General features: G+C 41.6%; 2 protein-coding genes across 2 annotated transcripts in view; both read left to right on the top strand.

Moving 5' to 3' along the window:
* The window catches only part of SOGA3 (SOGA family member 3), an 89520-nt gene extending 78264 nt beyond the window's left edge, over nt 1-11256 (top strand). The window contains exon 8 of the transcript XR_005748701.1: nt 10696-11256. The gene's annotated coding sequence lies outside the window, so the exon portion shown is untranslated. The remainder of the gene's footprint in view (nt 1-10695) is intronic.
* The window catches only part of KIAA0408 (KIAA0408 ortholog), a 64761-nt gene continuing 50492 nt past the window's right edge, over nt 255-14523 (top strand). The window contains exon 1 of the mRNA XM_040350387.1: nt 255-507. Coding sequence (XP_040206321.1) covers nt 259-507 — 249 coding nt within the window. The 5' untranslated portion in view covers nt 255-258. The remainder of the gene's footprint in view (nt 508-14523) is intronic.

Below are 14523 nucleotides of genomic sequence, written 5' to 3'. Positions count from 1 at the left end.
GACCTTCTAGAAGCATGGAAAAAAATACAGATGAGTCAACATAATACGGATGCCAAAGACTCGTGATCTAGAAGGAACTTTTTTGCAACAGCTAATGATGGGTGTTTACACCTAAGGAGGCGCAAGGCGACAACAAGAGGGAGGGAATAAGTCCATATCTCATCTGTTGTGTCTGATCAAGCTATGTGGAATGGAGCTGAGAATGTGCCAGGGTTATGTAATTGCCAAAGATACCAGTGCAGGTATGGAACTTGTAATATGTCTGGGATCAGCTATAGGGTAAGAGACAGATCCAGAAGTCGCAGTCCATTAAGAGGCGGCGTCAAGGAGACAGGGTTCACATCTGTCTTGAATGGTTTGTCACATCAAGGGAATAGACCGGACCCCCAGGAACAGAACCTGTGCTACAAGAAGAAGTGTGATGAGCTCAGGAGGCGTCACAGGAAGGAGAAAGAAGTGTGGATGAAAGAGAAGGAAGTGTTTTTGAAGGAAATTTCAGCGTTAAAAGTAAATTTGGTAGTCTAGTACAATATTTTTGATACTGCATATTATAATTTGATCATAGCTAAATCCAAACATGGACAGACATATTTCTTATTGGAAATGTGCAAGATGTAATTATCACCATGCGTCAGTATTTTACTTTTAATTCTTTATTTTCAGGATAGTTGGTCATTTTCCAAACACATCATATGGTTGAATTTTATATATAATATAGATAGATAGATAGATAGATAGATAGATAGATAGATAGATAGATAGATAGATAGATAGAGATATATATTATCCAGCATGCTGATATAGTTAGCTATATTTAATTATATTTGGATCGTTATAGATTGGGGTGGTTGCCACATTTTTTTATATATTTGTGTAATCTGCACTTTGGACCTTCATTACTTCATTATTACTCATTCACATCTTATATATTATGATCAAAGACGAAGGTACTCTATAAATTGCTTGCAAACATTTCAGGAAATTATGAAAGGTTTATGATATTTTTTTTAGTCTTGTTGCTTTAATGTTTTTATAAAATGCCATTTACAACTGGACAGTCTACCCAGTGCTGCAATCTATATGACAAAGATTGTCTGATGAACATTTTGGAAGTGGTGCAATATATTGCTGTTTTCTCTGAATGCATGACTCCATGCAGTTTACTTTAAACAAATTGTGTATTTTCATGTTTGTTTTAAACATGTTCCTAGGAACAAAATGTACGTAGGTTTCCAACTAGGATATATTAACACTATTGTGTTCAAATTATTGGATGACTTCACGCACATTGATGGTTTAGACAGAGCTATTATTGTTTATGTTCATGTGCAGCCGAAGTGATATAGCACAATGACTGGCTTTGTAATGCAGATGCAGAATTGGTATAGCTATTTACTATTGTTTAGTCCTAGTCGTTGATCAGCATTGATAAACAACAGGATCTCTAATTGGGGGAGGGGTTTGATGAAAAGACAAATTGCAAAAGAATTAAATTAGGAATTTGTTATTGTTTGAATAAATGATGGTATATATACATTTGACAACTAGGGATTAAAAATTAAATTGCTGATTCTTTAACCACTTTAGCCTCAGAAGATTTGGAAGGTAATTTTTTGCGATACTGCACTGCGTCGCTTTAACTGACAATTGTGCAGTCGTGCGACACTGTACCTAAAAAAAACTGACATCCTATTTTTCCCACAAGTAGAGCTTTCCTTTGGTGGTATTTGATCATCTCTGCGGTTTGAATTTTTTGCGCTATAAACCAAAAAAGAGCGAAAATTTTGAAAAAAAACCCCAATATTTTGTACTTTTTGCTATAATAAATTTCCCCGTTTTTTTTCTAAAAAAAAAGCAATTTTTTTCCTCAGTTTTGGCCGATATGTATTCTTCTACATATTTTTGGTAATAAAAATCACAATAAGCGTATATTGATTGGTTTGTGCAAAAGATTATAGGCCCGGATTCAGATACAATTGTGTATCTATCGGCGGGCGTAACGTATCTCAGATACATTACGCCGCCGTAACTTAGGGCGCAAGTTCCATATTCAGAAAGAGCTTGTGCCCTAAGCTACGGCGGCGTAGTGTACATGTGTTGGCGTAAGCCCGCCTAACTCAAATGTGGATGATGTGGGCGTGTTTTATTTAAATTACATGTGACCCCGCGTATTTGACGTTTTTTACGAACGGCGCATGCGCCATCCGTGAACGTTTACAAGTGCGCATGCTCCAAATTACGCCGCAAACTGTCAATGCTTTTGACGTGGACGTAACTTAAGTACAGCCCTATTCGCAAAGGACTTACGTAAACAACGTAAAATACGACGCTGTTCAGTCGTTTCCGACGTCCATACTTAACATGACTTACCCCTGCTTTATGAGGGGTAACTTTACGCCGGAAAAAGCCTTTACGTAAATGACGTAAAAAAATGCGCCGGGCGGACGTGCGTTTCTAAATCGGCGTATCTACCTAATTTGCATATTCAACACGGAAGTCTAGGGAAGAGCCCCTAGCGGTCAGCGTAAATATTGCACCCTAAGATACGACGGCGTAGGAGACTTACGCCGCTCGTATCTAGGCAACATTGAGGCTTATCTGATTCTATGAATCAGATGCCGAGTTACGACGGCATATCTGGAGATACGCCGTCGTAACTGCTTTCTGAATCCGGGCCATAGTGTCTACAAAATAGGGGATAGATTTAGGGAAATGTTTTATTTATTTTTTTACTAGTAATGGCAGTGATCAGCGATTTTTATCAGGACTGCGACATTGTGGCGGACAGATCGGACATTTTTGACAAATTTTTGGGTCCATTGGCATTTATACAGCAATTAGTGCTATAAAAATGCATTGATTACTGTGTAAATGTCACTGGCAGGGAAGGGGTTAACAGTAGGGGGCGATCAAGGGGTTAATTGCGTTACCTAGGGAGTGATTCTAACTGTGCAGGGATGGGACTGCCTGGCTTAGTATAGAACAACAGATCACTCTCCTCACCCCTGACAGCAAGGAGATCTGTCTGTTTATTGCCAGATCTCCATTCTGTGTTGTGTCAAGCTATTGTGGGTGGCCGGCGGGTTTGCACACCGGCCCTGGCGTTGCACCATGAGCTCGTCTCCCTAGTGGTCAAAAGGCTAACCGACGTATAGCTACGACGGTTCGCCCAGGGGAGCCAACCTGCCGCAGTATAACTGCGCCGGCTGGTCAGGAGGGGTTAATGTGCTTTTAGTATTATGGAGCTAAGCTTTATTTACACAAGCTATAGATGAGGGATACATACATTTACTATACCTATTTTTTATATTATTATATAGCGCTGTCAATTTACGCAGCGCTTTACATATACATTGTACATTTACATCTTATCTTATAGGCATAAATAACCAGGTTCATATAATAATAGTTGTTTAGGTGTACGCGGTGTGTCTATCAAATAATGAGACTGATTAAATAACTCACCTTTATTTATATGTATTACAAATGTAATGCTTGTCCCCTTCAATATATTCTCTATTTGCACTAATACATTCTGCAGTCTTGTTTTCCATTGATCGAAGGCATGGAGAAAATCATTTTTTGTCAGCTGTTTTAACACATCCACCGTTTTCTTCTTATAGCATCAACTGACTCAAAACGTGTCCCTTTAAGCACTGATTTAACTTTTGGGAATTCATTCTCTGTCCCTCGCTGAATCTTTTGTGCCACTCAAACACAGGTGCACGAGACAGGCCGTCTTTCCCATAAGCTGTAGTAAGCATTTGAAAACATGCTGTTGATGTTTTGTGCGATTTTACAAAAAAATTTCAATTGACACGTTGTTTAACTTTTAAACACAGTATTGTTTCAGCACACTAAAGAAAACACAACCAAACTAATTGGCGTTTTACAATCAACTGAACGTCATAGAGTGTTGCTGTTGTCATGCATGTTCAAACATGTTCAAGGTCACTACGCATGCAGTTATAACTGCTTTGCTTTGTTTACTAGGTGGGATCACAGTCACCTTATTTAATAGACACACCTTATACTGCCAAATATTTTCATATAACAATATCAAGAACAGCAAAATACCTTATCTTATATCTACAAGTCATAGATTATTGAATACGACGGAAATTATATTATTTCCCCCACTGAGAGGTCAAGTTATTCTGACAAAGATAAAAAAAAAGCTCAAACTATTCATAAAAATGTATTTGTCTAGAATTTTCTTATAGAAATAATGCTTTGTACACCCGATCGGATTTTACATTGGGATAAACTCCGATGGATTTTTCCGACGGAATTTCGTTCAAGCTGTCTTGCATACACACTGTCACACCAAATTCCGACCGTCAAGAACGTGGTGACGTACAACACTACGACAAGCCGAGAAAATTGAAGTTCAATGCTTCCGAGCATGCGTCAACTTGATTCTGAGCATGCGTGTTTATTTCTCCATCGAAGTTCCCTACAGACGAACGGAATTTCCGTCTGAAAAAAAGAGAACATGTTCTCTTTCTAAATTCCGACGGAAAAATGTCCGATTTGCACACACGGTCGGAATATCCGATGAAAAAATTCCGTCTGACTTTTTCCATCGGAAATTCCGATCGTGTGTACAAAGCATTCGATTATTTTGCTCATATGTATTATACACAAGAGAATGTCACATTTTGGTCTTTAAAATTGTACCAACATTTTTTTTTTATATCGTTGACATAATTATAAAAAGCTTGCCTGAAATGGGTAGCTCATTTTAATTTTAGATAATGTCTTATGGCACCCAAGACAGTGGTGCCAGAGTGCACCCGCTTTCAGCCCTGGTTCACACTGGGCTGCGGGAGTGAAGCCGTGCGAGTTTCAGCTGAACTCGCACGATTTCACTCCCGCCGGCAGTCCCGATTTCAACCGCGATTTAAGAGACATCTGCACAGATGTCTATGTAAATCGTGGCCCGAAATCGCAAAAAGTAGTACAGGAACTACTTTTTGAAATCGGTGCAGCGCCTGCGGCGTCGCACCGATTAGGACAGTGTCATTGCCGACAATTGGCGGCAAATGCCGCCGATTTGAGATGCGATTTCACATGTGAAATCGCATCTCAAATCGAGGGAAATCGTACCCAGTGTGAACCTGGGCTCACTGTTTGGCCTGTTCTTGGTACACATATCTGACCAGTGAATCCTCTGCTCTGCCAATATTGAATATACTGTGCAAGAAACAATCTATATACCCATGTTCCTGGAATAGGTTCAAAATGGGTGCTGTAGCAACCACCAGCTGGAGACTGGAACACACATAACACAGTGTAGATAATTGCCAGCACACCATGGATCTTCCGGCTGAGGCCAAATATTTTTTATTGAAGCATGAGCACATCACAAACAAGAGAGTGCAATGTTTTGAAGCTGTGCAGGTCTCCTTCCTCACATTCCTGATAAAGGGGTCTTATGTGGTTCTGAAAAGGTTGCACTCTTTTGTTTGTGATGTGATAATGCTTCAATAAAAAAAGCTAATATTTACACTGTGTACGGTGCAAGAACGCTGCACAAGATATTTTCCCTGACTTGTACAGAGAGACCAAAGTAAACAGGGTGGACCATCTCCCCCGTAAATGGTCCATCATGTTAACGTGAGGCATAGTTGTTCACTTTAACATCATTATAAAGGACAAGCAGACACTCTTTACTTCTGGCGGAAAAAAGGTTTAACCACTTCAATACCAGGCACTTTCGTCCCTTCCTGCCCAGGACAATTTTCAGCTTTCAGCGCTGTCGCACTTTGAATGACAATTGCGCGGTCATGCAACCCTGTACCCAAAATACATTGTTATCATTTTCTTTCCACAAATAGAGCTTTCTTTTGGTTTTCTAGAGTTTTTTTTTATAGTTTCTGTCATAAAATTTAGTTTTCTCCTTCACTGACAGGCACTGATGAGGCGGCACTTATGGGCACTGATGAGGCGGCACTAATGGGCACTGATAAGGTGGCACTGATGGGCAATGATGAGGAGGTACTGATATGTAGAATTGATGGGCACTGATATGCAGCACTGATGGGCACTGATATGCAGCACTGATGTGCAATGATAGGTTGCACTGACAGGCAGCACTGATGGGCAATGACAGGCAACACTGATAGGTAACACTGATTGGCACTGACAGGTGGCTTGATGGACACTAATAGATGGCACTGGGTACCACTGAAGATAAGGAACTGACAGGTGTTACTGCTGGGCACTGATTGGCACTCTTATGGGTACTGATTGGCACTGTGGTGGGCACTAATTGGCACTTTGATAGCCACTGACACAGTATTGATGGGGTACTGACTCGCAGCTAATGGGCAATGATTGGCAGCCGATCGGCTCGCCCTGTCAGCGCTAACTGAGGAATGCCATTTACTGGCACTTCCTGGTTCACGCGATGATCAGCTGTGATTGGTCACAGCTGATCACGTGGTAAGAAGCCTCTGTCAGAGGCTCCATACCACAATCGGAAATGCAGTGTGTCAGACTGATATACAGCACCTAAGGTCGCCGTGCTGCGAGCCCTCGTGGGCACGCACCAGGATTTTATCATGCTGAACGTCATATGATGCCCAGTCAGGATTACAGAACCACCGCCTGGCCGTAAATCTGCTATAGGCCGGCAGGAAGTGGTTAACCTCCACAAACAGAAAAGCTTCTTCACTGTAAGAGCTGTGAATATGTGGAATACTGTAGGCTAGCCAGTTCAGAGGATTGTATAAAAAATACATTTACAAAATATAACTGGCTGTTAATATTTATAGGTAATAGTGTATAAGTAATAAGACCATAGATTGTTGGTCTAGGCCCAATGAGAACAGGAAGGAATGATGCTCTGGTAAAGCGAATTGGACAAAGTTTTAAACATTTTTTTTTGTTTTTTTTTTGCCTTCCTCTTGATCAACTGTGGATTTAGGGTTCTGTATATGCAGGTTTTTCAATTTATTTATTTATTATTTTTTCTTTTGGTTGAATTTTTCAGTAGAGACTATGGGGGATGGGGGAGATTTACTAAAACTGGAGCACACTCAATCTGGTGCAGCTGTGCATAGAAACCAATTAGCTTCCAGGTTTTATTGTCAAAGCTTAATTGAACAAGCTGAAGTAAGAAGCTGATTGGCTACCATGTACAGCTGCACTAGATTCTGAGCGCTCCAGTTTTAGTAAATTTCCCCATAGGTATCAGTTTAGTGTTACAGAGGAGGTCCGGTGCTAGAATTATTGCTCTTCCTCCAGCGTACGTGGCGATATGTAACATGTGTATCGCAATCAACGTTTTCACGTGTAGGCACCCTGATGCATGCGTTTACGTTTGTGTGGGGGGCTCAAAAAAATTGGTCCCCTATGTGATGATTTTTTGGTGACATGTTCTCTTTATTGAGATATGCAGGGTCTGCAAAAGACCCAGTACTCCACTGAATGTTTTGCAATGCAGATCGCATTGCAAAACATTCTTTCTCTGCAAAACGAGCCGGGACATGGAGAACATGACTCGGAAAAGACGTCAGAGACCTCGCTTTCCCGGGTCACTGCAAGAAGGGGAGGAGAGCGGACGTGTACCTGTTCTTCTCCTTCCCCTCTACCCGCCGACATACCCGCCATGACTGTCCCGGGCCCGCCGGTAAGCACGTTGGGACCTGGCGGCAAAAGGGTTAAAATGGAAGTCAGTGCAAAAACTAAAATCCCTGCATCTATAGCATTTCTTGCCATGGTTTTAAAACAAGTAAATATGATATACTTTCCCATCTATTAACTAATGCTAGCAGCAGAAGGATTACAAATAGTCAATGTTGATTGAGAGAATGAAGTTCCACTTTAAATTTTAGGAATCTTAAAAACTCTTCCTTGCAGTGGTGCTGCACCCACACTGCAAGGGTTAACTGCTTGTTTAAGTCTAGGAGGCATAGAAAATCTACTGCCACAAGCTCCTCCGCAATGCTATGTGGATCCCTGACATCATCAAAAATGGAAGGTCCACAACTTGAGCATGGGGGGGGGGGGGTGCCGTCTGCCAGGAGAGAAGAGGATTAAGTAAATAAAATTGCTTTTACCATCCCCTAGACCAGCCTTTTTCAACCAGGGTGCCCTAGGATGCCTTGAGGTTTCTTCAGGGCTGCCTTGGCAAAATGCCTAAAAGTGTATTAAAAATTGTATACAAGCCAGCAGGTGGATCAAGCCTGCGTTTATCAAAGTCATTTGATTTCATTGAGCACCATGAAGACTTTCTAGTCACTGGCATTCTAACAACCAATGACATCATCAGTTGATAGGGAGGATGTCTGTTGACTCCACGGTATCCTTGTTTGATGCTCCTCTGCCTCTCTCCCTCGGCACTGGGGTCACATTAGCTGACTGATGGAGAGAAATTGAGGGAAAAGAGAAACATAGGAATACTAGTCAGTACCAGTGTGCAAAAGTGTATTTGCTTTGGAAGAAAGAATCATCTCTAACATTGGGTGTCCTACATGTAGATGTTGGTGCATTATGTAAAACGATTGTAATAATTTTTTACATTTTAGAATGGGGTGCCTCAAGACTGTTCATAATTTTAAAGAGTGCCTTGAGATTGTCTATAATTTTAAAGGGTGCCCTGACTGAAAAAAGGTTGAGAAACACTGCTCTAGACCATCGGTGTGCATCCTGCGGCCCTCCTGCTTTTGCAGTACTAAAAGTTCCAAGAGGCATTACAAGGCTAATGCTTTGTACACACAACCGGTTTTCGCGACGAGAAAACTGCCATTTTTTATATTGGTCGTGAAAACCGTCCTTGCGTATTCTCCCTAGCAGTTTTGACGACGAAAAAACTACCCGCAAAAAAAATTAAAACCAGCTCTCTTTTTTTTCGTCGTATTTCCCGTCAGTCTTTTTCTCGTCGCGAACAACGGTCGTGTGTATGCTTTTCCGAGGGGAAAAAAATGTGCATGCTCAGAATCAAGTAAGCAGCCCAAAGGGTGGCGCCATTTGAAAGGAACTTCCCCTGTATAGTCGTACGTGTTGTGGGACGTTTTTTTGCATGAACGTGTATGCAAGTCAGGCTGGAGAGGAATCACGTTGGGAAAAACTTTTTTTCCTGCCGAGAAAAATGGTCGTGTGTACGAGGCATTACAGTTACAAGCATGGATGGCACAGGCATTATGGGACTTGTAGTTTTGCAACAGCTGGAGGGCCACAGGTTGGACACCCATGCACCAGACCAAACAAGTAGTTAACCCTTGCAGTGTGGGCACAGCCCCACTGCAAGGGAAAATTCAGATTTCTGGAAGATCAGCTTTGAGGCTGGGTTCACACCATTGCGATATGGTTGTAGAGTCCTCCGCATCCAATTCGCAATAGCAGGAGTGTTTGAGCGACTCTCTATAGACCCGGTTCACATATATCCACTGTGGCTTCGGTGCAACCGGAGCCCTGTGAGTGTTTTGGTCCGTTCAGGTCCGAATTCAGCCAAAAATGTGTGCCGAAATTGGACCTGAAACGGTGAACCAGGACGCATCGGACCCCTGCTGGGAGCCACATGTGGTGATGGTGTGAACCCAGCCTAAAAGGAAAAAGCAGCTCAGGCGTTGAATCTGGAACTGTCCCCCAAAGCAACTCTTCTTCCCAGCAACTCCTCAGCCTTCCAGGTTGAATGACATCCAGCATCATTAAGCCCAAAAGATTAAGGACAAATTGCGAACACAGGGCATCATGGGACGTCACCACAGATCCCTTTATTCATAGAGCATTGATACAGTATAAGGAAATAAATAAAAAACAACAAATACGCACAGGGGGGCATTCATGAGTAGAGGGGGGGCATAGTTTCTGGAGTTTAACATGTAAAAGATTATATGAGATTTTAGGACTTAGGTCTGCTTTAATCCTTATATGGCAGGAAACCTCTGGTCAGACTTATTCAGCTTAAAACTGCTTATGACATATTACAGCAATATGAGATTTCAAATTTAAAACAGCAGTGAAGCACAACCACTATGCAAAAATGTAAAGCATTAGGCAGAGCCTGCATGTGTATTGGGCAAATAAGGCTGCCCCTATGTAAATAGAGCATATCATTACGAATGGCCCTTCATGGATGAAGCTTTGATGCCTCGTACACACAACCATTTTTCTCAATGTTTTCCCTGACGGGATTCCTCTCAAACCTGCCTTGCCTACACACGTTCAGACCAAATACCGCCCGTCCAAAGCACGGTGACGTACACCACGTACGACGAGACTATAAAGGGGAAGTTCCATTCAAACGGCGCCACCCTTTGGGCTGCTTTTGCTGATCCTCATGTTAGTAAACGTTTGGTGAGAGACGATTCGCACTTTTCAGCCTCGTGCTTTTCAGTCCGTTACAGCGTGACGAATGTGCTATCTCCATTCCGAACGCTAGTTTTACCAGAACGAGCGCTCCCGTCTCATACTTGATTCTGAGCATGCACATTTTTTTTCCCCTCGGAAAAACATACACACAACCGGTTTTCACGACGGGAAAAAGTCCACCGGGAATCCTGCTGGGAAAGTTTTCCTGTCGGGGAGCATATACACAGCCGGGGATTCCTGGCCAAAAGCTCTCAAGGCAGTTTTCCTGCCGGGAAAACCGGTCGTGTGTACGAGGCATGGCAGTTTGTAGAGGCATCTGCAAACCCAGTATTTACCATTTAAATTTTAAAAACACTGTGCATATTTTTCCAGCAGTATCTGAAAGAAACCTTGAAAGGATAATGCATGGAGCACCACCCTTGAGTAAACATTGGTCCACCCCTAAGGTCCACCTCTGAGACTCCCACATTGGTTTCTCACTACTCCTTCTGTTTACTTGAGGATCATCACAGGCATGTCACCCATTACATCTAGGCTCACATCCAAAGAATTGAGATCTCTAATTGTAGAATGTGACTTATAAGAATTTTTGCCTGCTAAAGTATAGGTCTAGTTGCCTAAGGAACACAGATAGGTTGTGTACTAACCTAGAAGACAGCTAAGGCTAGCATACTACAACACGTAACAATGTGTTTTTCTGATAAGCCCCAAATACCTTTACATTTATACTTATACAAAGTCTGACTTTTTGTTCCCTCAGCCCTACAAAAAGTCCAATCTTTCAGAGTACGTTAATACAACACAAAGTTCACTGAGCCTTTAGAGAATTCCACTTCGAGAAAGTTTGATGTGAGCTCAAAAAGCACATCTGTCCCTGATTCATTTGCTGGACTCCGCAAAGTAAAATGTAATTTCTGTGCCAATTAAACAAATTATATTGCACTCATCACATTACTCTGCTTAAAGAAACAGCAAAGTAAATGTATTTATTAATTCAGATACATTTGTTTTATAATGTTCATTTGTTTCTGGCTCTCTATGTGAAGCGACACCCTGTGGTTATTCCAGGAAATAATACATAGTCAACTTCAAAAAAGAATGTCAATAGAAAACCAAAAAGGATAGGTATTATGCAGTAAAAAACATTTATTTTTTGAAATTTTGAAAAAAAAAATGGTATTCTTTGCTATAATAAATATCGCATTTAAAAAAAATAATAATAATTTTCTCTCAGTTTAGGCCCTTACGTATTCTTCTACATATTGATTGGTTTGCGCAAAAGTTATAGCGTCTCCAAAATAGGGGGTAGTTTTATGGCAATTTTATTATTATTTATTTTTACTTGTTATGGCGGCGATCTGCGATTTTTTTTTTACGTGACTGCGACATTATGGTGGACACATCGGACACTTTTGACACTATTTTGGGACCATTCACATTTATACAGCGATCACTGCTATAAAAATGCACTAGGGGGTGGTAAGGGGTTAAGTGTGTCCTAGGGAGTAAATCTAACTGTTAGGGGGCATAGCTTACTGCTCCCGGTGAGAGAGAAGCAGACGATCAGTGACATGTCACCAGGCAGAACAGGGAGATGCCTTGTTTACAAAGGCATCCCTCCATTCTACCGTTCCGTGACCCAATCGCAGGACACCGACGGACATCGAGTCCGTGGGTCCCGCGGGCCCGGTCACGGAGACCGCGTCGGGCGCACGCCCACTAGGGGGCAGGTTTAAAGCAACGTATATATGCGTTGCATTGCCTGCCCGTGCCAATCTGCCAACGTATATCTATGTTAGGCAGTCGGCAAGCAGTTAAAATGCATCAAAAATAAGTATGAAAAAAAAATGCACCCAAAATAAGCATCAACTGCAACCTGAATAGGTGTGAACCAGACCCTAACCATAAATTTAAAGTGTTACTAAACCCACAACAGTAAAATCAGTCTGTATATGTATATGTAGTAAAGCATGCTTGTTATACTCACTTTGGAACCTAAGCGGTTAATCCTCTGCATTGTGTAAAAAGGCTGTTTGATCCTGTCTTCTCTGATCCTTTGGAGTCACTCTGCACATTCTCAGTTTGGTGTGTATTGCTAGAGTTTGTTTGTTTTTTCTTGGGAGGGTACATGTGATCAGCGCACGGCCAATCAGCACTGTCCACACAAAGAGTCCTGCAGCCTCATGGGACAGTCAGAGGAGAATGAAACTCTTCCTGCAAGATTTAACCCGATACTGATAGAAGTCACAAGACTGCTATATACTGCTGATGAGAAAGGGTATTTAGCAGTTTATATTTACTAAAATAATTGCATTTGCATGTTCTGTGTACTGTAGGAGACCAGATATAATGAATGCAGGGCCCTGGGTTTATTAACACTTACCAATCATTAGATGTGGTGGCTGTATTCATTTTCATGTCTTTTATTTTCTCCAAGTATTTTTTCTGCAATCGCAGAAAAATCTGTTTCTATTCTGCCAGAATACCCTGCAGCTTTCTTTGCCCCGAATTGAAATCTAAAACAATGTCAGCTTTGCCAGATATCCTTTTCAACAGACCCCCCCCCCCCCTCCCATGTTATTGAGATGAGAATGTGCTTGATCAGTAGAGCAGCTAGGGTGACAACACTACTCCTCCTCCATATAGTGCAGTGTTTCCATATTGTCACTCAATGACAGGTAGCATGTTACTGGCAGGATCAATAGATTTTTAGGGGGGGTTCTGAATTCAGATATACTTTAAAAGAAAGAGAGCTAAGAATACATTAATATGTATACTCATTGGATTGTGGCAAGATTGACAGGATTTTTTGTTCGTTGTTGGGGTTCATATACACCAAATCCGCAACTCTAGGCAACTAAAACATGATTCTTGCAGTGGAGCTATGCCCGCATGGCAAGGGTTATATGCTCATTTTATTTAATATTTATATAATTTTGGGGTTTATGTCTAGGGGAACAATAGAATAAGTTTTCTTTATCCGACCCTCCCTGCAGCTAGATTGCAGTGTCCCCCCCCCCCCCCATGCTCCAGCGGTCCAGGGTGCTGATGTCATCAAGGGTCAATAGTCCTGCATTGGGTGTGTTGACACCAAGGGACAGTCCACTACTAGAGAGTGGGGGAGCACTGTCTGTTGGGGGCCAATTTGACATATTCCCAGAGTTGGCCTATACAGTGGGGATCGAAAGTTTGGGCACCCCAGGTAAAAATTTGTATTAATGTGCATAACGAAGCCAAGGAAAGATGGAAAAATCTCCAAAAGGCATCAAATTACAGATTAGACATTCTTATAATATGTCAAAAAAAGTTAGATTTTATTTCCATCATTTACACTTTCAAAATTACAGAAAACAAAAAAATTGCATCTGCAAAAGTTTGGACACCCTGCAGAATTTATAGTATGCACTGCCCCCTTTGCAAAGCTGAGACCTGCCAGTGTCATGGATTGTTCTCAATCATCGTCTGGGAAGACCAGGTGATGTCAATCTCAAAGGTTTTAAATGCCCAGACTCATCTGACCTTGCCCCAACAATCAGCACCATGGGTTCTTCTAAGCAGTTGTCTAGAAAACTGAAACTGAAAATAGTTGACACTCACAAAGCTGGAGAAGGCTATAAGAAGATAGCAAAGTGTTTTCAGATGTCAATATCCTCTGTTCGGAATGTAATTAAGAAATGGCAGTCATCAGGAAGAGTGGAAGTTAAAACAAGATCTGGAAGACCAAGAAAAATATCAGATAGAACAGCTCGCAGGATTGTGAGAAAAGCAATTCAAAACCCACGTTTGACTGCACGATCCCTACAGAAAGATCTGGCAGACACTGGAGTTGTGGTACACTATTCCACTATAAAGAGATACTTGTACAAATATGGTCTTCATGGAAGAGTCATCAGAAGAAAACCTCTTCTACGTCCTCACCACAAAAATCAGCGTTTGAACGTTGCAAATGAACATATAGACAAGCCTGATGCATTTTGGAAACAAGTTCTGTGGACCGATGAGGTTAAAATAGAACTTTTACTTTTGAGCAAAGGTACGTTTGGAGAAGAAAGATGAATTTAATGAAAAGAACCTCTGTCCAACTGTTAAGCATGGGGGTGGATCAATCATGCTTTGGGGTTGTATCGCAGCCAGTGGCACAGGGAACATTTCACAAGTAGAAGCAAAAATGGATTCAATAAAATTTCAGCAAATTTTGGATGG

The sequence above is a fragment of the Rana temporaria genome, chromosome 4 (genome assembly GCF_905171775.1).
Source record: "Rana temporaria chromosome 4, aRanTem1.1, whole genome shotgun sequence".
Taxonomy (NCBI): Eukaryota; Metazoa; Chordata; class Amphibia; order Anura; family Ranidae; genus Rana; species Rana temporaria.
This window is presented reverse-complemented; position numbering and strand designations above follow the sequence as displayed.